This window comes from Colobus angolensis, unplaced genomic scaffold (assembly GCF_000951035.1).
Source record: "Colobus angolensis palliatus isolate OR3802 unplaced genomic scaffold, Cang.pa_1.0 Scaffold310, whole genome shotgun sequence".
Classification (NCBI taxonomy): domain Eukaryota; kingdom Metazoa; phylum Chordata; class Mammalia; order Primates; family Cercopithecidae; genus Colobus; species Colobus angolensis.
In genome coordinates, this window is record NW_012116378.1 from 4,414,970 (window position 1) to 4,440,079 (window position 25,110).

Here is a 25,110-nt window from a genome sequence, read left to right on the forward strand (position 1 = left end):
GCGCCTCCCAGCCTGGGCGCGCAAAGTTCTCGGCCAGCGCCGCGGGCTGATCCTGGCTTCCCCTGGGCGTGGATCTTACAGTCGAGGTGCTGGAACCGTCCTTTCCAGCCTCTTCCCGGCTCCCGAAATGAAAAAGAAGCCCGAGGCATCTTGTCCCAACTCCCTCCTTCCCAGCGGGAAACCAAAGGCGATTTCCTTGGGGAGGGAGAGTCGTGAATGCCGAGGGTGGGTGTGTGGATGTGGCTGTTTCCCGGGAATTGAGTGCGCGAGACTCCGGCCGGGTGGCGACTCCTGCAAAGTCCCAGGCGCTCCGGGGCACTGGCAGGGAGTGCGGGAGGCGCGCCCGGCTGCGCCCGGGGACCTCGCCTCGAGCCCCAGCCCCGCAGGTGCCCGCCGGCCGACACTTTGTCTCTTTTGAACGATGGTTTTCACCCTCTGCGGGCTCAGAGCTCGCTGCCCACCCTTGGAGCCCCAGCCAGGGGACTTGTGCCAAGTCGTGTTCCAGGGTGCGTGTATACGCGTGTTGCGGGTGCGGGTGGCTGTGTGCGCCTCAATTCGGAACCCCAAATATTCAAGGTCTTGCTCTGGACTACGGTAGAGCGTCAGGGAAGAAGTGCCGGGGACAGGGGATTTGGCGGGGCCGTATTTGGATACTCCGCAACGAGTCCGGAGGGCACCGTCCGCCAAACCCCGTACGTAGGTTCTTTGAGGATGGGGGAGTGTGTGTGCGCGCGCGCGCTTGTGTGGGAGGCTCCGGGAGCCGCGCGCTTGCCTCCCGGGTTGCCGGGACTCTGCCCTGTGGCGCGGACCCCCCGGGACTTGCGCGGAGGCTTCGGGTGCAGGTGGGCGCAAGAGAGCAGGTTCGGGACTCAGCGGGAGCGAGTGCAGCTGCTGCCTCTGTCAGCCCTGTCGAGCGCGCAAGCTCTGAAATCCTCCACTTACTTTGAACCTCTCTCATCCTTCTCTCCTTCTCATTATCGCCTCTATCCCTAGGTGCCCACCTGTTCCAAGTTCCCAATTTTTCGCCTCAGGGAAACCCTGGAGGGACTAAAAGGGGAAGTGGGGACTGGGCGGGAACTGGAAGCCAAACCCCTGGCTCTTAAACTGGGCGCCCCTCCCGCCGGCTGGGTCAAGGGGCGGAGGGTCCCCCTAGGGGCCCTGGGAATTAAGCTGCCAGAGGAGGCTATATTAATACGGGTGGAGTGTGGAAGTGATTCCTCTTAGCCCTCGGGGATGATCTTGAACCGGCTGGTGAAGCTGGTGAAGCTGTGCAGTTGAGTTTGTTCTAAGTCGTAGAAGCAGCATCTCGTGGGTGTCAGAGAAACGGGCACGCTCTGCAGTCCTCCTGCGTCTTCAGGGAATGGAAGACCCAGTGCTCACCTCCTGCGGTGAAATTACCCAGACATCCTGGACAGAGCCGGGAGAGGGCCCGTCCCCAGGCACCTGGTTTCCAGCTCTCCCCGTCCTACCCTGAATGAATGTCACTCTCCTAAGAAGATGCCATCCTATTGTTTGAAACAACAGAAAACAACGAAACGGAGCAGCCTATTCCTAGGGAGAAAGTGTACCTTTTTTTTTCTTTTTATTGAATTGTCAGTGCTGTAATTTATTTGTTTTACAGTTTCAGTGGCTAAAGCAGCAGCTTAGATGAAGCCAGTTCCCGTGAAAGGCTTTTCTTGTGGTCTCCTTGGCATGATTTCTCTTAGGAAGAAAAACTGCTGACAGAATGCACATTGCTAGACAGTCCTGATTACATTTTAATTAGCTGGGAGTGAAATAAGCTGCAAATTACTCAGTTAAGACTTAATGAGTGCTGTGTTTGTAATCAATTGCAAAGCCATTCTGGGAGCCTTAACCCTAACCTGGTAATGCCTATCTGATTTATCTAAATTGCAGGGATTAAGCTTTTTTAAGATCTGAAAAGACAGCAACACATTCTCCTTATAAAACCCCAAGCTTCCCTGTTCCCCACTGCTTGCCATATATATATATATAATTAGAAGGAAGATGGGCCGGGCGCAGTGGCTCATGCCTGTAATCCCTGCACTTTGGGAGGCCAAGGCGGACGGATCATTTGAGGTCAGGAGTTCGACACCAGCCTGGCCAACGTGAAATCCCGTCTCTACAAAAAATTAGCCCGGTGTAGTGGCGCATGCTTGTAGTCCCAGCTACTCAGGAGGCTGAGGCAGGAGAATCCTTGAACCTGGGAGGCAGTGGTTGCAGTGAGCCGAGATCACACCACTGCACTCCAGCCTGGGTGACAGAGCAAGACTCTGTCTCAAAAAAAAAAAAAAAAGAAGGAAGGTAGAGAAATCAGTCTGCAGACAACTCATGACACTGCATGTGGTGTTTACTAGTTTATAAAGTCTGGGCTACAGGAAGTCTTAGGAAGAGCCCTTTCCTACAGGGTCACCCCCCCCCAACTTCTGCTAATGAGCCCACCCATAAAGCTCTCTCTGGAGCAGGTGCCTGTTTCCATCTTCTCTTGCATGGTTTCAGGCTATGTTTAAGGATGGAAGAAGCTTGCCTGGCCTCCAGCCTGGATGCCCGCCAGGTATGTGGACTCTCAAGTATGAAAGCTGTCAGGCCTTGCCTCAGGAGAGCGCAACCTATGCACTCATGGGGTAGGCAGTGACGCAGATTCCCTGGGGCAGTGACCTGCTGTCACAGGCCTGCAGAGGAAGCTGTTGTCTCATAGTCTGTGTCCCAGTTGTCCCCACTGTCCTACACTGCCCAGTCCTTCAGCAACAAGACAGAAAAGCGGTGGGTAGATGTTCGCACCTGACACCTCCAGGTCTGCAGGCTGCTTCTGCCCCACCTGCACACAGTGGCTGTCAACCGCGCCCAAAAACACAAGGGACTCAGTACTGAGGCATGGGCGTGGGAATGCAGGCCAGGGGTACCTGAGTAATCTGGCAGTGCTCTGACCTGGAAAGGAAGAAAGGAAGATGGGATGGAAACCCCATCATTTCACTACTGAATGCTGCCCTTCATTCACGAAAAGAAACAGTGCATGTCAGCATCTCCTGAAATGTCAGTATCTGGCTCCAGGATGCTTTGTCCAGGGCATTTGGCACGGAGCTATTTCAGGCTCACAAATAGAATACATAAGTGCAGTTAGCAAAGTGAAGAGGAACTATGGGTCTGTGAGGTATGGAGCAGGGAAGTGGGCTTTGGGACTGGGCAGATCTGCTCTACACCCAGGCTCTGCTGTTCGCAGATGGGTAGCTTGGGTGCATCACACCACCTTCCTGAATGTCCACCCTTCATATGCCCCGTGGGGGAGAGAAGCACCTGCCCTGCAAGATGCAATCAGGATGCAAAACATGTTGGGGTAATGCATGTGATGGTAATACAGCAGCTAGCACTACCCGGAAGATTACTAAGGAGCAGCCACTCTTCTGGGTGTTTTACAAGTACTATTCTGTTAATCCCCACAACACTCCTAGAAGGCAGCTACTAAATTAGAGAAGAACTCAGAGATCTTGAAAAGTTGGCTCATCACACAGTTCATTGACGATTTAGCTGGGTTATCAGTGAGGATGGCTTCTAGTTTTTGGTTTTGTTTCTATTTTTAAGATTTTGTTGGTTAGCTGGATAATGTACCTCAGGACTGACTACCTAATTTTCAGGGCCTGGTGCAAAATAAAAACATGGGGCCTCTTACTCAGCAAGAGAAAAAGCGTTCAAGGAAATAAGATGTAAAATGTTTTCCTTTCTTCTGCCACTTGCTTCTCTTAACTAGTCATGGTGTTTTAAATTTCCTATTCCATGTCGTTCTCAGTAAAGAAAATTTAAAAGTTTAATTATTAGCATGACACTAACTCTTCTTTATATTGTGCAATGCCAGTTTTACATGCAAATATCAGAGCACTTAATTCCTGGAGGGAGCCCTGAAATGGCCAGAGGGTCCAACAGGCCAGACTCGGGAATGGTGGAAGCAGGAAGAGAAGGCTCCCCCAAGGCCTTGGGCTTAGACACATGTGCTCAGGCATGATGCTGGCCAGGTCCCCTCTTTTGCCTGCTGCTGCACCCAGGGATTGTACTCTTGCCTGGCACACGTCCTCTGGAAGTTGAGCCAGGTGCTTCCCCTTTGTAGGCCAGCTCCTCCTGCCCCCAGCAGATGGGCAGCTCCCAGGTGTATTGCAACCTCCTCAATGGGCGTGCCATTCCAGTGTCTCAGAATCGGGCTGGCCACCCACCAAACACGCCGTGATGCTACTAGTATGGAATGGGGACAGACACAACCATACCATGGGACACTGTAGGACATGCATATGGCCAACCCTGATCTTCCCTACACCCATGCCCAGGTTCCTGCAGGGATCATAGTGGGCAGGGATCATGTGATGGGAGGTGGTGAGCAGAAGGCCAGTGGGGCCTGGGGTGCCGGTGATGGGGGAATGGGGTGGTGAGAACCTGTCCTGGAGAGGTGAGGGTGCGGTGGGAGTCAGGATGGGTTGTAAGCTGACATGTCCACTCTCCAGTGAGTACTGCAGTGTGCTATTGACTCTTACATACAAAACTCAAACTCAAAGAATTTCAGCATGGCCACTGCAGAGCATACCCCAAGCCTAGGTCCTCTTGTGAGCATGGAGTGGACTGCACTGGTCATACGTCTGTGAAACTGACCTTGTTTGCTTTGTTTGTATGTCAAGGATGCAGCCATCTGGGGAAGTTTAAACCTACTTTAGTGTGGCAGTTCCTCATAGGGTCACCTGTAATGTTAAAGGGTACGATGCTAACATATGCTCCCTTAGGGAGAAACATCTCTCCTTTTATGTTCTCAACTTCCCGAGAAGATTAAAGAAGCAGGAAGGGAGGGAGGTGGTGCCTGAGATAAGCCCTGTCTCTTTATAGGTGACTCTTTATGCATTTGAGAGTGACTTCATGCCTTATGCTTCATCTTGGACACTCCTGCTCCTCTGACCTCCCCTGGGTCTGCCCATGGTGGCACAGGTGTAGCGGAGTCTTGAGCTCTACACATAATAAGTTCCGTAAGCATGGGCAGGCTTGGGACCTGCCATTGGCAATCTCAGCATCGGCAGGCCTGGAACCTGCTCTTTCTCTACCTGTGTTTTCTCAATGGAGGCTCAAGAGAGTAGGGTTTGAGGAAAAGTAGTAGTCTGTGGGCAAGTGAGGCGAGGTGTGTGTGTATGTGTGTCTGTGTCTTTGCCAGATTTCAGAATGCCCAGGGAGAAAGTGGATGGGATCCTGCTGGAAGACAAATAGCAGGTTGCCAGCAGCTTGGCCCTGGGGTTCCAGAATTGTACTGATGTTAAGAGATTTTTCCTTAATGGGACATTATTCACCCTATAAAGTACCACTGATACACTCCCTTCGGTAGCTGATTAGAGATCACAGGCTCTTCCTAGCAGTAATTGGAAGCTGTTTGTTTTGGCAAAAAGGAGAATGAAGCTGGTGATGAGATCATTCCACTTAGAGGACCAGCCTCTCCTCCAAGAAAAGTAAACAAACAATTAGTGCATCAAAACCCCAGCAGCTACAAATCAGCCCCAGGCTCACAGATTTCAGAGGAACGGATTTTGTGGTGCTCATACCCAGCCTATAATGTGTCCCTTTGCCCTGTGCTGAGTTTTCAGTTATATTGCAGGATAGCCAGGCATTTAGAGAGCCGCTGGCAGAGACACAGCTCGATGCAGTTTGGTCTTGATGTTTCCTGGTCTGAGTTATTGGCTCTCTGGCTGCATTTCTAACATGTTCTGACTTTGACCCAAAAGAAACCTTATGCTATTCATTGCAATTTTTTGTGTTTTTAATATGGTATTTCTCTTTGAACATGATTTAAAACTCTACCTTATTGTGACTGTAATAGAACATTTAAAAACAATAGAAAATACACTTACTAACTTGTTTATTTCTTCATGCAGTATATCAAATATATATATATATCAGATATATATCTCTGTGTGTATATATATACTTGTATATATATATGATATTATTTATGCACATGTGTGTATTTGGACCCCTAAATTGAAAAGGTAATATTGTTGGTGCAAGTGTTCCCACTTTAAAAAATGTAATCATAAATTTGGAGGTTATCATATTTATTCAAAATAAATTCACCACCTTTCATGTTCTAACCTACCAGGTATGTTTCAGTGAGTGAGTATAAAATGTTGGGGTTAAGGTAGAGAGACTTATGAAAGTGTTAGGGGGCACTGCTTGTATTAGGTCAGAAATGGAGACGTTCCAATGGATTACTTGGTATTGCTGTCCAGAAAGGGAGGTTTGGGGCAGCAATTAATGAAGCATATCTATATTATCAAAAGGCATTTTTATTTATGAAATAGGAACAGAAATAACTGAAAATGCCTCTTTGCAATGCCTTGTGTAAAGTGTAGAATAACATAATTCCTGGGCATCATCTAAGCTCACAGAGCCTTAGGGTTCTGAAGTCAGCTACCTTTCAACCTTTCCATTTAACTTACCCTGGGCTCCATCTTTTGAAAGCAGGTTGTCTATCAACATATGGCATTTATTAAGTATGACCTAGTTTTTCCTCTTTACATTAATCCAAGATATCCATAGCTCTTTCAAGCTTTAGATTAGCATTAGGTTGCCGCCATGACCAGAACTGATTGATAAAATGAATAGTCATGACATTTTAGTTCTCTTTGCACCATCATCTTAGGAAAATGTGTCATTTTGGGGAGTTTTCTGAAATATTTTAAAAGAGGTGATAGACACCAATTCCTTCTCCAGTCGATGCAGTTGTTGACCTCTTTCTTGCCTCTCACCCCACCATCTCCCGGCTCCTGTATCAGCTGCTAATAGCTTACAGCTGCTTCCTTTTAAGGGAATAACCTTTGGCCGATGGGCACCATGTTGCTTGCAAGGTCATGCATCCTCCTCCCTTGATGTGGGCAGACCATGGCAATTGGCTCTCCGCTCAGGGGATATAGGAGGTCAGCCGCCTGCTGGAATCAGCTCTGTAATGCAATTCATGCCCAAAAGCATTGCATGGGATCAGGCTCATGCAGGGCTCAGGCTGAGATCCCATCCCCACACAGGTTTTATCTCTGCCTTCTCCTGCCTCCTCTCTTCCCTCTTCTACTGAGAGCTTCTCTCCCTGCCCCAATATTACCCCATGTCTGAGAAACCCCATTTCAACCTCTGCTTCTAGGAAACCCAGTCTAAACACCTCCCTTCAGAAACACTTGGTCCAATTCAACACTTTTGTTTTTTCTGATCAGACAACTCGATTCTTATAGAAATGACCTGTTCAAGCTAGTAAGTAGAAGAAGTAAAAATACAACCTAGCTTTTACACTCTCAGCTAAGACTTCATTTATTATCCTTTAAAAAATTGAGAGGGAATACAAAGTTTAAACATCATTTTATTTTATTTTATTTTTATTTATTTATTTTTTTTCAGACGGAGTGTCTGTCACCCAGGCTGGAGTGCAGTGGCACGAACTTGGCTCACTGCAAGCTCCGCCTCCCGGGTTCACACCATTCTCCTGCCTCAGCCTCCCGAATCCCGCCACCACGCCTGGCTAATTTTTTCTATTTTTTAGTAGAGACGGGGTTTCACCGTGTTATCCAGGATGGTCTCGATCTTCTGACGTCATTATCTGCCCGCCTCGGCCTCCCAAAGTGCTGGGATTACAGGCGTGAGCCACCGCGCCTGGCCTAAATATAATTTTAAATAAAGAAACAGATTCAGAAGATTTTCTGTAACTTGAATTTAGTTTCTAGCTCCTGATGACTTCAGTAAAAAGATTTCAATTCTTGGACCTAGTAGGTAAGCACATCATGTTCCCTCATTGTTGAGAATTCAATGAAATGTGAAAATATGCACTGTTCAGGCAAGCTTGAAATAGCGGTAGGGTAGGTGGGCAGTAGCTGGAGTGAGAGGACATCATTAACGACAGTACTACATGGCAGGTCTAGGAAGAAGGCAAGGGAGCCCCAATATTTCAGGTATCAGCCAACATTGGATTTACTCAGCATGCAACCAGAGGAGCTATACCCCCAAAAAGCTGCCTCCTCCAAGACGTGCAATCCTTTGTATATTTTAAAAATGTAATTTATGTATGGTTTCAAAGAGGTGAGGGGAGAAATTTTCCCTGATGGTAAAGAGGGTTGGATAAAAATAGTTATCCTTATTAGCCAATATGTAAAAAACGCCCAGAAAGGAACAAATGTAGCTTTTGTAGATTGTTTTCATGTAAATCACTGTCTGTTTAGGTGCTGGATCTGTTTCTTTCTTTAAAAGTACTGATTGATTTGCATTTCCCTGATTGCTAGTGATGTTGAGCATTTTTTCATGTTTGTTGGCCATTTGTTTATCTTCTTTTGAGAATTGTTTATTCATGTCCCTAGGCCACTTTTTGATGAGATTGTTTTTTCTTCTTGCTGATTTGTTTGGGTTCCTTGTAGATTCTGGATATTAGTTATTTGTCAGATGTATAGGTTGTGAAGATTTTCTCCCACTCTGTGGGTTGTCTGTTTACTCTGCTGACTGTTCTTTTTGCTGTGCAAAAGCTCTTCCGTTTAATTAAGTCCCACCTATTTATCTTTGTTTTTGTTGCATTTGCTTTTGGGTATTTGGTCATGAAATCTTTGCCTAAGCCAATGTCTCAAAGGATTATTCCAATGTTATCTTCTAGAATCATTATAGTTTCAGGTCTTAGATTTAAGTCCTTGATCCATCTTGAGTTGGTTTTTGTATGAAATGAGAGATGAGGATCCAGTTTCATTCTCCTACATGTGGCTTGCCAATTATCCCAGCACCGTTTGTTGAATAGGGTGTCCTTTCCCCACTTCGTTTTTGTTTGCTTTGTCGAACCACAGTGCGATACCACCTTACCCCCGTAAGAATGGCTGTTATCAAAAAATCAAAATATAGTAGATGTTGATGTGGATGCAGTGAAAAGGGAACAGTTCTACTGGTGGGAATGTAAAGTAGTAAAACCACTGTGGAAAACGGTGTGGAGATTCCTTAAAGAACTAAAAGTAGAACTACCGTTTGATCCAGCAATCCCACTACTGGATATCTACCCAGAGTAAAAGAAGTCATTATATGAAAAATATACTTGCACACGCATGTTTATAGCAGCACAATTTGCAATTGCAGAAATGTGGAACCAGCCCAAACTCCCATCAATCAATGAGTGGATAAAGAAATCAATGTGTGTGTGTGTGTGTGTGTGTGTGTATAAATATATATATACACACACACAATGGAATACCACTCAGCCATAAAAAGGAATGAACTAATGGCATTCGCAGCAACCTGGATGGGATTGGAGACCATTATTGTCAGTGAAGTAACTCAGGAATGGAAAACCAAACATCGTATGTTCTCACTTGTAAGTGGGAGCTAAGCTATGAGGATGCAAAGGCGTTAAGAGTGATACAGTGGACTTTGGGGACTCCATGGGAAAGGGTGGGAAGGGGGTGAGGGATAAAAGACCTACACACTGGGTTCAGTGTACACTGCTCGGGTGATGGGTGCACCCAGATTTCACAAATCACCAATGAAGAACTTACTTGTCTAATCATATACCACCTGCTCCCCCAAAACCTATAGAAATATTTTTTTAAAAAGTACTGACTTAATAAGTTCCATTTATTTCCACTAATATCAGTGGATTGTTACAATTCCAAAGATGAGCTAAAACCTCTGTACGTGAGGAACTTAGGGTCTATTTGAGGCTAAGACTTGTTTGTAAACAGACAAGTTCAGCCCAATAGATGGAGTTTTTGTATGAGATCTCAGAGGAGGGAGGGTGTTTATCTTTTTAGGGAACGTCTCATAATTGCTCGCTGAGTTATTCCAGCTTGAAACAGCATGTGTATAAATAGAGAGTCTTGTAACAGTGTGGTCTGTCTGTTGGGGACCATAACCTAAATGGCCATGATACAGCATCAGCCTCCCAGCTAGCAGCCAGGCTTTGGGAACTTGTTAGAGAAGGAATAAATAGCCACAAAGCTCAAGTGCTTTGTTCTGCAAGGCAGGTTAAGAGCATGCCCATTGTAACCTGATGCCACATTCAAGCCACAACACTCAGGAGTGTGTGTCTTGCTGGTTCTTGCTAATTTGGTTGAATTTCAACTCTTAATGCTTTTCAGTTGATCTCTATGGAGATCCTTGGCTGCACCCCTAAGAAAGTGCCTAAGAAAGAAGAAGTGAGGAAAAGGAGGCTGTTCATCTCTTGGCTTATGGTTGGACACAGCTTCTGAATTAGTGGAAGGTAGAAGCTCTCCGAAATTCCTGAGCCATGGGACAGAAGGCATTTAGCATTGCATTTTACAGTGTTTTGAAGTTGACACAGTTGTTTCACATAAAATATCTATTTGACCGTCACAACTACTCTGTGAGGTCAGGAATGTTATTTTTCTTTCCAGATAAGAAAACTGAAGGCCTGAAAATGAGATAACCAAGGATCCATAGCAGAAACTCAAGCCCTCATTGTCACATTCCTAGATATTTGTACTGAATGACCCCACTTCTTAGTATGTTAGCAGCTAGAGAAGACAGAGGGGAAACAGCACCTATATTACGATCCAGAGACACTCAGTTGTGAGGGAACTAGGATGGGATTTCTCACTTACTCATTGGCTTCTGGACACAGTTTTGCACCACAGTTGCGCAGGTGAGGACAATTGAAAGGTTTCTGGTGTGATAGAAAATGGCTTGAAAAATATCAGTCCATCAACACCATCCCGAGTGGTGGTGCACGTACCCACCCAATTCATTCTTCTAACCAATAAGAATCTGCAAAACGCAACTGTCTTTCAGGTGTCTTAGATTGTGAGGCCCCAGCATATGTGAGATGTGCTTCTTGCCTCCAAAACAATTACTTTCTTTAAGAATTTTTTGTTTGTTGTTTACACAAGGTCTCCCTCTGTTACCTAGGCTGGAGTACAGTGCCATGACCATATCTCACTGTAGCTTTGCACTCCTAGGCTCAAGAAATCCTCCCTCAACCTCTTGAGTAACTGGGACTACAGGTGTGTTACACCCTGTACCTGGCTAATTTTTTTCCAGAGATGGGGTCTTGCTTTGTTGATCAGGCTAGTTTCAAACTCCTGACCTCCAGTGATTCTGTTGCATCAGCCTCCCAAAGTACTGAGATTACAGGTGTGAGCCACCGTACCTGGTCAAGAGAATTATGTTCTACTGGAGAGAGGGACAAACATTTAATAAAATTGCTGCAAGTTGTTGACATGAAGAAAGAAACTATTAAAGCCATGAGTCATCTTTTGAGTCCTTACATATAGTAATTTAACTCATGATCATGGGTATTGATATTTTTCAGATGAAGAACGTCTTTTTTTGTTTTTCGTCAATTGCTTTTGTTTAGGCCCATCCAATTTTCCATGCATGTAATGAAATAGAGTTTTATCGAGATTCTTGGGGAAGCGTTCCAAGCAGCTGGAGTCCTGGACATCACAGGGGATGTTTGCTGCCTGCGGATAACAAACGTCATGGTGTCCTCATTCTTGGCTGTGTTGCTGTTGTGTATGTTGATGGGACATGTGTGGAGTCGTTGTGCGTGGTAATTGTAGCTTGCATGTGTGTGACAGCCATTTCCACGAGCTCAGTGTGCCTGACATGCTTGCTTCACTGCCTTTTGTTTGGGTTTTGGTTATATGTGTGTGTGTTTACACTTTATAATTCTTTCCGGCATCTCTGCAAAATATAAAAGTTAGGCAGTGAGGAAATCTTTCTAAAAGAGAATTTTGAAAATTCTCAAGGCTGCACAGGAGAACAAGATGGTAAAGATGTGAAGTTTTGGGGTTCTTCAATCCCCGAAGCTTTAAAACCTCTCCTTAGGGGAGTCTGAGAAACAATTACCCCATCAAAAGGCTTGAAAAGAATCCAGCAACTAATCAAGGCTCTTAATTCACATTCTGTTTACCCTTTTGTTTTGAATTATAACTTTTTTATTTCATAAGGTTTTTTCTTTACCTTTCAAGTTATCTTCAGGTTATTAATACTTCAGAAAATATTTTCTTAGTGAGCTCAAAAATACATAATTTTGTGTTTCACATTACCGTGATTCTCATAAAGATAAGGCAGATATGTTGTTACCACTTAAAAACTCACATAATGGGCCAGGCATAGTGGCTCTCACCTGTAATCCCAGCACTTTGGAAGGCCAACGCGGGCAGATCACCTGAGGTCAGGAGTTTGAGACCAGCTGGGCCAACATGGCAAAACCCCGTCTCTACTAAAAATACAAAAATTAGCCAGGTGTGGTGGTGCGCACCTGTAGTCCCAGCTACTAGGGAGGCTGAGGCAAAAGAATTCCTGAAACTTGGGAGGTGGAGGTTGCAGTGAGCTGAGATTGTGCCACTATACTCCAGCCTGGTGACAAAGAACCTGTTGAGTTCTTTGAAGGGTTCATTCAAGGAAAGTTGATTAACTCTTGTTTAAATCTCTAACAGGGCATTATTGCAAGAGACAGTCCATCTAGACTTACACAAATATCCCAGTCCTTGTCTTTAAATGCCTACACTGTTGGAAGTAACAACACTCTTCTGAAATGTAAACTCCTTGTTATACCGTGTATACCAGAAAGAAAGTTGGCCAAAACCTGTAAACCTAAAATACGGGAGAGAGATTTTTAACAGAATACACAGCTTATATTGACATGTGTAACCCCATCAACTGGACAGGTCCTGAGTGTTGTTATAATAAATCCGGTATGCCACGGAGGTTTGCATTTCAGGGTCATTAGTTTGCTTTCCAACTGATAGGACTCCTGCAGAATGCAAATTGCAAGATCCTTTACAATCATAAGGAATAGTGATAATAGAATCATCCCCACAATTGGAAGTATACAAATGTTTCCTGAGAACTGTGCGCCAACAATTTCTGATGCAGTGCTGAGATTTCCATCTTTTCTTCTTCATGGCCAGATACTTACTTTTCTCTCTGCCAACTCCTGTTTTATCCCTTGCTTGATGGTCATTTCTCCCCAATGGACAGAGTTCTGCTCACCGTAAAGGCGTAATTGTGCCTAAAACAAGGAGCAGAGAATGACGTAGCTGTAAGGAGATGCTATGGCAACCAGACATCAGAGGTTACCTATTCCTGCCCAACAGTCCTGCCATTCGAATGACCCACATAAAGGCAGAATTATAAACCACACTACGGCATTGGTACCTGCCCCCTAGAGTTGAAACCAATCCTGTTGATGCCATGAATGCCAAGTTCATGCAGAAGTTACTGACTCCTTTCAGATAGAATTAGAAGAAAATGGGAGGCCAGTTGTTGTGAACATGTTTTGGCAACTGTGGTTCTTTTAAATTTCATCTGTGGCAAGAAGGGACAGAGACGTCACTTAGGGTGGTGTCCACCATTAAAAACAGTCATTGTTTGAAGGTGGGCACTTTGTTCCCCATTTTCTTTTCCATGTTTTGGGCTATTAAAGCTATTTTGGGCCAGGCATGGTAGCTCACACCTGTATTCCCAGTGCTTTGGGAGGCTGAGGTGGGAGAATTGCTTGAGTCCAGGAGTTCGAGGCTGCAGTGAGCTCCAGTGGCACCACTGCACTCCATTTGGGTGACAAGAGTGAGACTGTGTCCTCAAAACAGAAAAGTCATTTGGAACTAGAACTTTGCCTTTAAAATCTAAAATATGTGTCCCATATATCCTTGATGGATAGTGCCATCATATCTTTTGTTTAATCATTTATTTTTTAAATTTTGAATTTTTATTTATTGTGTTTATTTACGTTTTGAGACAGGGTCTCACTCTGTCATCCAGGCTGGAGTGCAGTGGTGCAATCATGGCTCACTGCAGCCTCAAACTCCCTGGCTCAAGGATCCCTCCATCTCAGCCTTTCAAGTAGCAGGTACTACAGACATGTACCACCACACTTGGCTAATTTTTTAACAGTTTATGGAGACAAGTTCTCACTATATTGCCTAGGCTTGCGTTTTTATTTTGTGAAAATACAGATAGGGTCTCACTATGTTGCCCAGGCTGGTCTTGAACTTCTGGCCGCAAGAGATCCTCCCATCTGGGCTCCCCAAAGTGCTGGGATTACAGGTGTGAGCCACTGTGCCAGGTCAGCCCATCATATCTTTGAGAAGAAATGCATTGTCTCTCTCTTCTCGCTCTCTCCTGTTTTCTCTTTTCTTTCCCCCTGTCTTCCCTCTCCCTTTCTTTCTATTTTGACATTTGGCTGTACCGTTTTGAAAGCAGTACAGCCAAACCTAGTGGTCATCATTTCAGAAATGGCCTACATCTGGGAAGTATTTTTTTTTCCCATTGGGCCAGAATTTAAAAGAAAGTGGAGAACATCTTTTGGTTGTTTTTGTTGTTTCTACATTTTTGTATCCGGAGTTATGAGCTAATGTCCTCACAGCTGCAAAGAAATTTTTTAAAAAAAATCTGGATAGAATATATTTTCTGGTTAAGTATCACAATCACCAGAAAAACAAATATAGACTAGTTGGCCGTCTGTATTTTCATTTTTTTATTATCCAGGAGCTATAGATTTTTGCAATGTTTTAAACCTGTTTTCAGTAGGGCAATACTTGCATACTGTAGTTCAATTTATTACTCCACAATTTTGAAAAAAAGATAGAGGTTGCTTTTTTACATAACCTCATGAAATTAGGGCTAGGATTTATTTTCCATATATTTGTCGGTGTGTATATTATGCATGCGTGTCTAGTTCAGGGTTTGTCAGCCATGGCACTGTGGACGTTTTGGAGCCGATTCTTCTTTGTTGAGTGGAGGGGCTGTCTGGTGCATGTTAATGGTTCCACAGCATCCCTGGCCTCTCCCTACTCAATGCCAGTACCATCCCTCCCACCTTCAGTCATAACAAAACTGATGTCTCCAAACATAGCAATATGTGAATATTTGTATCGGGATATCCATATCTATTCCGTTTGTCTCTGTCTCTGGGTCTCTATCTCTGTGTCTGTCTCTATCTCTGTATATGTTTTGCTTCCACTCTATGGCAAACATCCTGGCAGTCATGACATGGCTTAGCTTCTTGTTCTCAGGAAACGCTAAGGGTCTGTGCTATGTCAGGCTCTTTGCTAAGCACTGGTGTTGCCAAGATGACCAAGGCACACGCCTTCATTCCCAAAGGACCATGTGAGGGAACTGGGGTGCACAGACACAAAGGAGGCATCAGGTGGCACTAGCTCAGAGATGGGAGGCTACAAGGTGGGGTTTACGGGGTGATCCAGAGCACACTGTGAATCCAGACTGCTGGTGCCCTACCCTGGTTCTGTCTCTTCCTATGCTTATATCTCTGCTGTAAGTAATTCTGGAATCAAAACCGATGCTGTGAACTCTCTCGCTTATGGGGAGACATGGGCATCCCCATTCACAGAGGAGAAGGTTTGGGCCCTGAGATCACCACAAAAGGACAGGGTTAGCCTGACAAGTTTTCATCTTCTGAATAAATGAGACCTTATAGTGTTAAGTTTCTCTCTCCTAAATGAAAACCTCATTTTCCTTGTGTCTTAGCAACCCTGATTGTGAAGATGTGTCGTGGCATGTGAGCATGATCGTATAAGTAGATGGATGGTTTTTACCTATGAGCAGAATTGTACAAACTTAGTTATGCTGCATCTTCTTTAAATTTACATTATCATTATTTCTGTTGGTGAACTGGTCCTAAGGTCTCCTGTTTTGGGGACTCGTTTGCAAGTAAACTTCTTTTCCTGTCTGAAGACTGTTGTCTCTACCCTCTCTCTCAGACCATCGACTCCCCTTTCCTCCATTTCGATGGTGGTGCTGCTTCATTGAGTTTTCTGGGATGCCGTGCATTTTACTCAGAACAGAGCCTCTTACTCGGCTCTACAGATGCGCTGGCTGTCATCAAGATGAGTTAGGCCTAGAGGGAGTGCCTGGCGCTGACGATCCTGGGATTCAAAAATAGTGTGGTGCACACCTGTAGCCCCAGCCGCTTGAGAGGCTGCGGAGGGAAGATCACAGCCCAGGAGTTCTATACTAGCCTGGGCAACACAGTGAGACCCCATTGCTACAAAAGATAAAATAAAATGAATAGTGTGTAACCCTGGGTCCCCAGTGCTCTACAGTCTGGTCTGAGAGACCCCTCCACCTCAAAAAAAAAAGAGATTTAAAAACTTCACTTTTAATTTAGGAGACTCTTTCCAGTTTGTTTTGAAGTATCTAGTTCAATCGGTAGAGCATGATATGCAGATCTCTTGGGTGTGCTTTTGTTACTTAAAGATTTCCTATTCTGGGTGGCCACAGTGGGCCTGTCATCCCAGTGCTTTGGGAGGCTGAGATGGGAGGATCACTTGAGGTTGGGAGTTTGAGACCAGCCTGGGCATCAAAGTGAGACCCCATCTCTACCAAAAAAAAATTAGCCAGGCGTGGTGGTGCATACCTCTCATCCTTGCTACTTGAGAGTCTGAGGCAGAAGAATTGCTTGAGCCCAGGATGTTGAGCTACGGTGGGCTATGATTGAGCCACTGCACTCCAGCCTAGGTGACAGAGAGACCCTGTCACTGAAAAAAGAAAGATTTCCCATTTCCATATGATGCATCGGATAAGATTAAGTAGATTTTTATAGAAATTTGAAATCCTGGATAAATATGGTGTAAGGAAAAAAACTCATTTAATTCCAAGTCATCTATTCTATTGGGAAAACATACCTGACTTTTCAGACATGCTTCTAATTCTGCAATGAACACATTTTTCTTGGAATGAGTTTTATTTTTTTGCAAAGCAAAGTTTTTTCTTGGGGTTATTGCTCTTTTCTCTTGCATCACATTTAATTAATCATGTTTTCTCAAGTGGTCCCTCATTAAAACACGCTGTCTTTTGAAGTTTATATTACAATAACCCAGAATCATGATGAATGGGTTGGAATGTAAGTCAGGGCATAATGGACTACGAGGTGCTCTATTTTAGTTTGATGAATTATTCTGCACTCTTTAATGAATAACATAAATTAGCATAATGAAAAAACATGTATCACAAGAAAACAATGTGACAAAAATCTGACACTTAGTAAAGTCAATTAGAAGGGGAAAACACGTATTTTTAGTCATTTGTTTCCCCTTCTTGGGTGTTCCCTACTACAAATGAAGTGCAACTAAGTCCTGCATCTCCCAGTTTACATGTGTATAGCAAGATGGAGGTTTTGCTTTACCATTAAAACAACAACTTCTAGGATTCCAGGCATATTCCAAAATGTGTTGCTAAAATATTCAGTAGGGAAGCACATAGAAATAATAGTTTTTGTCTCTGGGGCACGGTACATTTTTTCTTTTCTTTTTTTTTTTTTTTGAGGCGGAGTCTTGCTCTGTCACCCGGGCTGGAGTGTGGTGGCTGGATCTCACCTCACTGCAAGCTCCGCCTCCCGGGTTTACGCCATTCTCCTGCCTCAGCCTCCCGAGTAGCTGGGACTACAGGCGCCTGCCACCTCGCCCAGCTAGTTTTTTGTATTTTTAGTAGAGACAGGGTTTCACCGTGTTAGCCAGGATGGTCTCGATCTCCTGACCTCATGATCCGCCCGTCTCGGCCTCCCAAAGTGCTGGGATTACAGGCTTGAGCCACTGCGCCCGGCCTCATTTTTTCAATTAGATTTTTTTTAATGGTTATAGTGATAATAGCAATAGTTCCCAGCTCATGTTATCCGGAAGCCTATCCTCTCCAGCTACTCTTAATGCACGTGAGTAATTAGCTTGATAACTTAACATTAATCCTTAACCTCTGCTGGTCAACATGCCAGATTCCAGGCAGTAATGCGCCTTGTGGGAATGACTTATTATGCATAACATATTGCACCTGTCAAGCCTTGCAGCTGCCAAGCATCTATTTTGAAAAATAATAGGGTGATTTGAGAGTGCCTTTAAAGTCAGCTTTGTGCTTTTGCCACACAGTCATCCCCAGCAAGAAATTACATGTTTCTACAGTTGTTCTGTATGAAAATGGCCAGAGACTGAGATGAGGCCAAGAAAGCAGAGGCCAGAGAGGTCTAGACCGCCTTGAATGTTGTTACCTTGAGTCTCGGTCTTGCAGAAAAAGAAAACAGCACATGCAAAGATCAACTTATTGCTTTACAAAGAGGGTTGTTCTTTTTCAATGACAAGAATCCTATAAGAGACCTGTAAGAACTGAGTAATGGTCTCAGTCATTTATTTGGGACACTTGGAAGGGAGGGAAGAAAGACAATTGCAGTGTATTTCCTGAAGTCACATAAAGCAAGGGAAGAGTAAGCATCTCAGGCTTTCGTGGGGATCAGCCATATTTGGACGACTTGTAAAACAGCTCACTGCTCTCCAGCGCCAGGAGTTTTTATTCTATGAGTGTGAGGTGTATCACCGGAATTTGCATGTTTCAAAAGCTTCCAGGTGAGGCTGATGTCACTGGTTCCAGTACCACACTTTGAAGGCCACTGCTTCACTTAGTCATGCTGTTGGGCTTCTCTCTGGTGCCTTTCTTTGCTTGATAAGAGGTGCCAAGTTCTAGCTTTGGAACTGTCCATTCTCCATCCCCCAGCTTGGACATTCTTCTGGGCAGCCCTTTTTGATTCAGGTTATGTACAGTTGATTAAGTATGAGCTTATTAAGTAGAAGTCAGTGGTGGTGTCCTCAGCAGAAACATCATTGTAGGCTCACTTAGAATCAGTAGACTCATTTGTCAAATGAGACGGCTAGAGTCACTGTATGGCTGCCATCTCTTTTGAAACATGAGTTTTGATTCCAACTTGTTGACGGATGAAGAAGCCATTGTCAATTCCTCTGAACATATGTGTTCAGGGAGACAGAGTGGGTCTCCTGGGAGAGAATGGGTCATTAGTAATCAAGGTCCGGGTATGGAACAAAGATCAGGAACATGAAGCTGAAGGTCTCACCAGAGGGTGCAACATTTTAAGAGTAGATTGGTTACACCTGGGGAGAATTGTGTGCTTGGCCAAATCACCTCATTATGACTGTGTGGTTCTCCATGTTTATTCAGGCAATCCATTTTCACCAAAACTGGACTACTTGATTCTAAACAGTTTACATTATGGATTACAAATACCTTCTTATGATGCACCCACATGCTGTCAGATTGAAGTACTTTATGAAAGGAAAAACCATTGTCAGTGAGATGGACAGATGGATCGTTACAAAACGCCATGTTCTGACATTTGCTGGGAAGTGGCAAGTAGGCCAAAGTGAAGAAATCAACATTGATAGTGAGTTGAAGCAAATTGAAAAAATAATATGTGAACATATTAAGACAGAGATTATTAACTGAGGTGCAGGTTGAAATGTGGCTGAAACAATGTAGTATTTGTCCCATGGCTTTAATTTATTTTAGTCACTTTTCTGGATTGAATAATATACCTCTAACTCCATATGTTGATGTCCTAACCCCCAGTACCTCAGAAAGTGGCAAAGTGGCCTTATTTGGAAATAACATCACTGGAGATGTGATTAGTTAAGATGAGTCATTCTGTAGGAGGGTGGGCCCCTATCCAATATGACTGGTGTCCTTACAGAAAGGGAAAATTTTAACACAGACGTGCAGAGATGTGAGGACACGGATGTGAAGGTTGGAATGCTGTCACAAGCCAAGGAGCTATCAGAAGCTCAAAGAAAGTCATGGAGTCAGTCTTCCCCTATGATCTTTCTGAGAGAGCATGGTCTTGCGATACTTTGGTCTCATACTTCCAGCCTCCAGAACCGAGAGACAATAAATTTCTGCCGTTTCAGTCCCCCCTGGGTTGTGGTACTTTGTCATGGCAGCCGTAGGAAACAAAGTCATATATTTCAATTTGAATTTGGAATTATACTAAGAATAGCACTTGACGGTATTGCATTTTCATGTTCTCCCACGTGGGGTTTTGATATGTGAATCTAATTTAGTGTAACCCTGCATTAAACAACTGTATAGATTCTATGCTTTACATGGATATTATGCCTTTGCAAAGACTTGAAACAACCATACAATGTAGAAATTAATTAGGCTGCTCTCATTTATAAGCAACTGGAAACCATTTTCTTCATTGTTGTATCAAAACTTACTGAGGGATTTTAGAATTCTGACTTCTCCATGGCTCATTGCATGTTTAATTGGGATTAATCAACCTCTAGGTGGGACCCCAGATCTCTCTGAGACCTTCTTCTACATTATTGAAAGTCACTCCTTGTGTGCAAGGTGGTCAGATCACTGAACTTGGCATCTTGCCAGCTAGACTACAGCCTTGACCTTGGATGGTCACAGGTGGTTTTCATAGGCATCTCTGTGATTATCTTGTAAAGGCATTATTCATCTCATTTGAGAAAAGAAGACATTAATTTTTCTGAGAGCTCACCACCCATGATGGATGAGTAGTAGCCTGGCATGTGAAATAAAGCCTTTTACTTTAGGTAAGGTGTGTTTACTATTAAAATATTCTTTTTGTTTGAATCAGTAGTAGTTCATACATTTTTAGCCTTCCTGAGCCCCAGTTGACTCATCTACAAAGGGAGACTGTTGAACTTGAATTGCTATTAACTTGCAATTCTCAGGAGGTACAATTTTCCTCTGACTCTTGTGTTGCCACTGTTGCCAATGACTTTCACATGTTATTCAAATGCGTAACAATGACTAACCTGATGATTCCGCACAGTCTTAGGCTTGGTAATTTTGAGGGTTAGAGCTATCATTGGACACTTAGATTCCTCTTCAGTATGGTAATTTTGAGGTTTATTGGACACTTAGATTTCTCCTCCGACCCCATTCTTTACTTTTCCTTTCTCCTCAGCCATTAGTGGAAATTCTAAGTTCCCCACTATATGCTCATTTCCATGATGTGGTTTGTGTCATCATCTTGGTCCTGCCCTTGAGCATTATGGAATTCAGTAATATGTGTGTGATCTTCCTTCTTCACACTCAGGCAGGATGGTCCCTGCATTGTGTTTTTCTCTTCTGGTAATGATGTTTTCCTTTGGCATGGTAAATGTTTTGGAGAGAGTTATTAGACGAATTAGTTAATTAGAGAATAAAATATTAGCAGGCAGAAAATCTGAAAGTTGATCACTTGCAACTCCTCACCCCTTTTCCCTTGAACGGCTTTGAGAGATTTCGCTAGGAATTCAGGATGGAAAAGTCAGCATGATGGGGTTACATGTTACAGGGACAGTGTAACCTCTTTCCCTTGGAAAGTTCCCTGTATTATGAGACAATGACATGTCATTAATGAGTTACATTTGTCTTGTTTTCACCAAGAAGATGGATTGAATGGCCCTCAAAGATCTTCTCTGAGTTGTAATGATATGGTATCATCTGAGTCAGAATGCTACAGTTTACAAACATTTTGAGGGGGTATTTGGAATCACGTGTTGGTCCTTTTTCTTATCCTGGTTGTGTTTAGAGAACAGGCTTGGTCACATTCAAATAGATCTTACACTTTGACAGACACCGGAATGCCCATTGATGAAAATACTTTGCACAGAAGGACTGCTGGTGAGGTAGAAGTTCTCAGAGAGCTCTGGAGTCCTATGTGGCTCAGGTGATTAACTGTACAGTCAGAATTTCAAAAGCCCTCAATAAATTTATAAGATAACACTGCCGGGCGCGGTGGCTCACGCTTGTAATCCCAGCACTTTGGGAGACTGAGGTGGGCGGATCACAAGGTCAGGAGATCGAGACCATCCTGGCTAACATGGTGAAACCCCGTCTCTACTAAAAAAAATACAAAAAAATTAACCGGGCGTGGTGGCGGGCTAGTGTAGTCCCAGCTACTTCGGAGGCGGAGGCAGGAGAAAGGCGTGAACCCAAGAGGTGGGGCTTGCAGTGAGCCGAGATCGCGCCGCTGCACTCCAGCCTGGGCGACAGAGTGAGATTCCATCTCAAAAAAAGAAAAAAAAAAAATAAGGTAACACAAATAATGGCTTTCAATCATTTGTGCATAAGAGCAGCTATTGCACACTACCTTTCCCAAGGTGGACAAGATTGAATCCTGATGTAGCTAAGAAATGTCACAAGTCATGGTTTTAGTAACTGTCTATGCAACTTTAATTTCTGCTAAAATTTTTCTTGATGAATTTTTAGTTATATTTATTTATAAAGCATCCTATATTAAGAACACAACACCTACAATAGTTAAGGGAATAAAAGACCTAAGAAGACTTCAAAACACTCCTAGTTATTACATATCACCTAAGGTATACTATAGCCAGTTAAAAATTCGCATCATGTCATACTCTTTACAGATAACCATGCTGAAGAATGTCCCTGGAGGTGAAGGTTGTTGCAGTGAGCTGTGATCTCACCACTGCACTCCAGCCTGGGTGACAGAGTGAGACCCTGTCTCAAGAAAGAAAAGAAAAGAAAACAATGTAATTCAGAGTCATGTAAAGTTATTTAATATTTTTTTCTCTCTGCGTTGGTCTTTCTTAATTTTCTTCTTTGATGATTTTCATTATTCACAAGAACTTTGAAATGAGATTGACATTTGTTTTCTTAAAGACATTTCTTTTCTTTTTTTATGGTTGAAGAATATTCCACTGTATATATGTACTGCTTTTTCTTTTTCTTTTTTTTTTTAATTTTACTTTAAATTCTGGGATACATATGCAGAATGTTCAGGTTTGTTATATAGGTATACATATGCCACGGCAGCTTGCTGTACCCATCAACCCATCATCTATATTAGGTATTTCTCCTAATGCTATCCCTCCCCTCGCCCCCCACCCCGTGACAGACTCGGGTGTGTGATGTTCCCTTCCCTGTGTCCGTGTATTCTCATTGTTCAACTCCCACTTATGAGTGAGAACTTGCGGTGTTTGGTTTTCTGTTCCTGTGTTAGTTTGCTGAGAATGATTGTTTCCAGCTTCATCCATGTCCCTGCAGAGGACATGAACTCATCCTTTTTTATGGCTGCATAGTATTCCATGGTGTATATGTGCCACATTTTCTTTATCCAGTCTATCACTGATGGGCATTTGGGTTGTTTCCAAGTCTTTGCTATTGTGAATAGTGCCACAATAAACATACATGTGAATGTGTCTTTATAGTAGAATGATTTATAATCCTTTGGGTATCTCTCCAGTCATGGGATTGCTGGGTCAAATGGTATTTCTAGTTCTAGATCCTTGAGGAATTGACACATTGTCTTCCACAATGGTTGAACTAATTTACACTCCCACCAACAGTATAAAAGCATTCCTATTTCTCCACATCCTCTCCAGCATCTGTTGTTTGCTGACTTTTTAATGATCACCATTCTAACTGAGATGGTATCTCGTGGTTTAGATTTGTGTTTCTCTAATGACCAGTGATGATGAGCTTTTTTTCTTGTTTGTTGGCCGCATAAATGTCTTCTTTTGAGAAGTGTCTGTTCATATCCTTCACCCACTTTTTGATGGGGTTGTTTGGTTTTTTTCTAGTAAATTTAAGTTTCTTGTAGATTCTGGATATTAGCCCTTTGTCAGACGGATAGATTGCAAAATTTTTCTCCCATTCTGTAGGTTGCCTGTTCACTCTGATGATAGTTTCTTAGACATTTCTACTGTTCCTTTCAACTGTCTGGCACTCAGCTTCCCACTAAACTTTTTTGTTTTTGTTTTTGTTTTGAGGCATAGTCTCTCTCTGCCACCCAGGCTGCAATGCAGTGGTGTGATCTCAGCTCACTGCGACCTCCACCTCCTGGATTCAAGCAATTCTCCTGCCTCAGCCTCCCGAGTAGCTGGGATTACAGGCATGTACTGGCACGCCCAGCTTATTTTTGTATTTTTAGTAGAGATGGGGTCTCACCATGTTGGCCAGGCTGGTCTCAAAATCCTGACCTTGTGGTCCGCCTGCCTCAGCCTCCCAAAGTGCCTGGATTGCAGGCGTGAGCCACCATGCCTGGCCAGTTGTTTTTAAAAGTACAGGTGGAAAATAACTGCTGGTTACATTGAAACAACAGTATGTTCTTCTTGGATGAATATACTTGAAGAACACAATTCTACTGGTTTCAGGAAAAGTACATCAACCTGAAATGAAGTTATAATGCACCCTAAGGGTTTCAGGACCTGCCTCCCCTCCCCACCCCGGCAGGCACCTACATCTGAAGATGCTCAAGTTATTGAAATAAAATGGTGTGGTATTTGTATATAACCTGCAAATATCCTCCTATATATTTAAGATCATCTGCACATTACTTACAATACCTAATACTATGTAAATACTATGTAAATAGCTGTTACACTGTATTGTTTAGGGAATGATGAGAAAAAGAAAAGTCTGGCATTTGCTGTTCTATACATTTTCTTTAGATAACTCTATCTACACCCTATAAAAAGATAATTCATATTTTTATTTATTAAATAACATGTATTTGATCCCAAATGCAAGTCTGTTCAGTTTTGGGTGTTTTCATGCCAAATCTCTTGGACATTTACATCATAGGAAGCAAAATAATGAGCCTATTTCCTAAGAGCTCCATCCAGAGAAGATGAAACATTTCGTCAGTTCAATCTATTTATATCATTCTTTCTAGCTCCTCCGGACCTAATAACCAAAGCTTAAATTCCTTTATATGACCTCCTACTCCATTCATTTATTTCTTCAGTCAGTACCATTTGCGAAGACCATTTACTCTGTGGCAGGCACGCTGCTATGTGCCGGAGAGCCAACAGCAAACATGTGCTAGGGAGAGACACTACCACCAAAGGTTTTCCAGGCTGGGGGGCAGCTGATCGTTAAATTAAAACAACACACATAATTTACGCTTGTCCACTGTGTGATAGAGTTCCTGGGAGAAGTGCAGGATGTTATAAGAGCAAGCAACAGAGAGAGAGACCTGTGGTAGTCAGGGCGTGGGGGTCAGGGAAGGCTTCCTGGTTGAAGTGGCATTTTCTATGAAGAAAGGACAGTATGGGAAGGCTGGGTGTCTGGAGGCAGGTGTGTTTCTTTCTATATGATCAAATATTTGTTTCCTGTAGAATTCTATTAAATGTGAAATATTTGTAGAATACAGAGAGACTTTTTTCTTGGTTAATGAAAAGACTGCTGAGGATATTCCATAACATTTGAAAGAAATCTTACTTATGAACAAACAAATATATAAAGAAAGCCCTCCTCCTGAACCTTTTAAATAGACTTTTTATTTTTTAGAGCAGTTTTAGGTTCATAGCAATTGAGCAGAAGGTACAGAGAATATCCACATAC

At 43.5% G+C, this 25,110-nt stretch overlaps 1 protein-coding gene across 1 annotated transcript in view; it reads left to right on the forward strand.

Moving 5' to 3' along the window:
* Positions 1-1,224, forward strand: part of LOC105518080 — a 50,909-nt gene extending 49,685 nt beyond the window's left edge. The window contains 2 exon segments of the mRNA XM_011950914.1: positions 175-860; positions 994-1,224. Of these exon segments, the coding sequence (XP_011806304.1) occupies positions 175-860; positions 994-1,224 (917 nt within the window).
* Positions 1,225-25,110: the final 23,886 nt, after the last annotated feature.